Below are 3,362 nucleotides of genomic sequence, written 5' to 3'. Positions count from 1 at the left end.
TGGAGACCGATTAATGTGCAACCCTGAACCTCTTTGAAATGTTGGAGGTAACCGAAGCACACGGAGTAAAACCCACGCAGGTCAAGGGAGAATGGACAATCTCCGCACAGTCTGCACTCGTAGTCAGGGTCAAACCCGGGTCTCTGACGGTGAGGCAGCAACTGTACCGCTGCGCCACTGTGCCGCACAGAATTATATAACAGTTTCTTTCGCCGTAAACGCACCCAATATGTGCTTGTAATGTCCTGTTTGCCAACTTGTTGACCCTCTGTGTTCTCCTCCAGCAGGGTTTATGAGCCGTTGTTGTGGACGGAGAGACAGGGACGTGAGCGGCCATTGAGGGCAGCCTGGGTGCCGGTGAGCACCCCGCCCCCCCCCCCCCATCTGCTCGGTGTGTGTGGGCTGAGCTTCGACGGGCTGTCCTTCAATGGAGTAACACATGACAGGGCACAAGAAGGAGAAGCGTTATGAGTGCGACGTGTGTGGCAAGGCCTGGCAGACCCCGGGCCTGCTGGAGACCCACCGGCGGATTCACACGGGAGAACGCCCCTTCACCTGCTCGGAGTGCGGCAAGAACTTCAAATGCTACAACAACCTGCAGCAGCACAACCGCTGGCACTCTGACAAGAGGCCCTTCACCTGCTCCGACTGCGGCAAAGGCTTCAAGTCGCCCACACAGCTGAAGTTGCACAGACGCGTGCACACCGGGGAGCGGCCCTACACCTGCAGCGACTGCGGCCAGGGCTTCACCCAGTCCGGCAACCGGCTGGAGCACCAGCGCACCCACACCGGCGAGCGCCCCTACACCTGCACCCAGTGTGGCAAGCGCTTCCCCCGCTCCAGCAGCCTGCTGGAGCACCAGTACACCCACAACGGCGAGCGCCCCTACACCTGTGGCGAGTGCGGCAAGGGCTTCACCCGCTCCACTGGGCTGCGAAGGCACCAGCGCACCCACACCGACAAGCGCCCCTATACCTGTGCCCAATGTGGCAAGGGCTTCACCCGCTCCGACTCCCTGCTGGAGCATCAGCGCACCCACACCGGCGAGCGTCCCTACACTTGCACTCAGTGCGGCAAGGGGTACACCCACTCCAGCAACCTGCTGTTCCACCAGCGCTCCCACACTGGCGAGCGTCCCTACACCTGCGCCCAGTGTGGCAAGGGCTTCACGCGATCCACCAGCCTGTTGTACCACCAGCGCATCCACACTGGCGAGCGCCCGTTCACCTGCGCCCAGTGTGGCAAGGGCTTCACCAGCTCCACCCAGCTGCTGGCCCACCAGCGCACCCACACTGGCGAGCGTCCCTTCACTTGCGCCCAGTGCGGCAAGGGCTTCACCCAGTCCGGCAACCTGCTTGTGCACCATCGCATCCACACTGGCGAGCGCCCCTACACCTGTGCCGAGTGCGGCAAGGGCTTCACCAGCTCCACCAAGCTGCTGTCCCACCAGTGCACCCACGCTGGCGAGCGTCCCTTCACCTGCGCCCAGTGCGGCAAGAGCTTCACCCAGTCCAGCAACCTACTGGTGCACCATCGCACCCATACCGGCGAGTGCCCATACACCTGTGCACAGTGCGGCAAGGGATTCACCTGCTCCACTCAGCTGCTGTCTCACCAGCGGGTGCACGCCGGCGACCGTCTCGTCCCCAGCCCAGTGTGTGGAGAGCGCTTTGCCATGGCCTCCCTCGCCCTGTCTCACCAATGCGTGCACACCAGTGGCCAGTCCTACGACTGCCCATACTGTGGTGAGGAGTTTGAAAACTCTCGCGGTGGTTGCGGCAGCACCGGCGTACCCACGCCGGCGAGCAGCTGCTCCCACTGCAGCAAGCGGATGCACTAGCGGATACACACCAGAAAGGGACCCTTTGTGTGCGCTGAGTGAGGCAAGGGTTTCACCCACAACGGTGAGCGTCCCTTCGCCTGCCCGTCCTATGGTAAGGTCTTCACCTGCCTTCACCACCTGCTGGAGCACCGGCGAGTCTACACCGGCCAGCGCCCCTTCACCTGCCTACTCTGTGGCAAGACCTTTGTCCACTCCTCTAGCCTGCTGGCACACCGCCATGTGGATAGGAGCTGTTTAGGTAGACACAAATGCTGGAAGGAATGGGTAAGGTTTCGGGTAGAGACCCTTCTTCAGTCTCGACCCGAAACATCACCCATTCCTTCTCTCCAGAAATGCTACCTGTCCCTCTGAATTACTCCAGCATTTTGTGTCCTTTTTTGTAAACCAGCATCTGCAGTTTAAACCAATTTTTAAACCATTCTCATTAACCATCTCTGCACCTTTCCCAAAGCCTCCACATCAGTGCTGTAATGGAGTGACCAGAACTGTATACAATACTCCAAATGCTACCTGACCAATGTCCCTTAAAGCTGCACATATACATTCCTCTCTCTCCCCACTTTTCTCCTCTCCCCTCTCCCTCCACTCTCCCCCCAATCGTACAAATACTCTCCACTCCACCCTCTCGTGCCCCCCTCCTCTCCCTCCCACCGCCCCTCTCTCTCACATGCATACACATATTCCCTCTCTCTTGTTCTCTCTCTTCTCTCTCTCACACAAACCCTCTTTCTCTCACACAAACCCTCTTTCTCTCACACACACACTCCCTCTCACACACGCACCACTCTTTTGCTGTCTCTCACACAACATCTCTTGTTCTCGCGCACACCATCTCTCTCTTGCTCTCTCATCCACCCTCTCTCTCTCACACACACATTCCTTCTCTTTCAAACACACTCCCTCTGTTCCTCTCTTCCTCTCTCTCACATTCCCTCTCTCTCTCACACACACTCCCTCTCTTGCTCACACACACACTCCCGCTTTCTCTCACACACACTCACTCTCTCCCACACACAAATACTCCCTCTCTCACACACACAACACTCCCCCCTCTCTCTGTCTTTTTCTCACTCACACACACACACAGTCCCTCTCTCTCACACACATTCACTCCATCAGTCTATCACACACACACAGTCCATCTCCCACACACACTCTCTCTCTCTCTATCTCTCTCTCTTGTTCTCTCTCACACACACTCTCACTCTCTCTCTCTCTCTCTCTCACACACACTCTCACACACACTCACTCACTCACACATGCACACTCACACACACTCTCTCACACAGGCTCACACACACTCTCACACAAGCACTCTCTCCTTGTATCTAGACTAGACATGCATTTCACCCTACATGCACTCTGTCCACCACGGCCTGCTGGATCTCCCGGTTGCCAACCATTTTAACTCCCCTTTCCACTCCTACACTGATCTTTATGTCCTGGGCCTCCTCCATTGCCAGAGTGAGGTTGAAAGAGCTAATAGTAAGATCTAAAATTGAGTCGTTCTTCTACAAAA

General features: G+C 57.2%; 1 protein-coding gene across 1 annotated transcript; it reads left to right on the top strand.

Annotated features, from left to right (window-relative positions):
* Positions 1-399: 399 nt before the first annotated feature.
* LOC129694618 (zinc finger protein 615-like) lies at positions 400-3,014 on the top strand. Its single transcript, XM_055631348.1, has one exon. The coding sequence runs from the start codon at positions 440-442 to the stop codon at positions 1,838-1,840; it is 1,401 nt and encodes a 466-aa protein (XP_055487323.1). The 5' UTR covers positions 400-439; the 3' UTR covers positions 1,841-3,014.
* Positions 3,015-3,362: the final 348 nt, after the last annotated feature.

Source organism: Leucoraja erinacea, unplaced genomic scaffold, assembly GCF_028641065.1.
Source record: "Leucoraja erinacea ecotype New England unplaced genomic scaffold, Leri_hhj_1 Leri_725S, whole genome shotgun sequence".
In the NCBI taxonomy this organism is placed as follows: domain Eukaryota; kingdom Metazoa; phylum Chordata; class Chondrichthyes; order Rajiformes; family Rajidae; genus Leucoraja; species Leucoraja erinaceus.
The sequence above is the reverse complement of the archived record's forward strand: the minus strand, read 5'-3'. Positions and strand labels throughout refer to the sequence as shown.

Bases quoted from the DNA above. Each gene is read 5' to 3' on its own strand.
- LOC129694618 (XM_055631348.1), top strand. From the start codon at position 440: ATGACAGGGCACAAGAAGGAGAAGCGTTATGAGTGCGACGTGTGTGGC.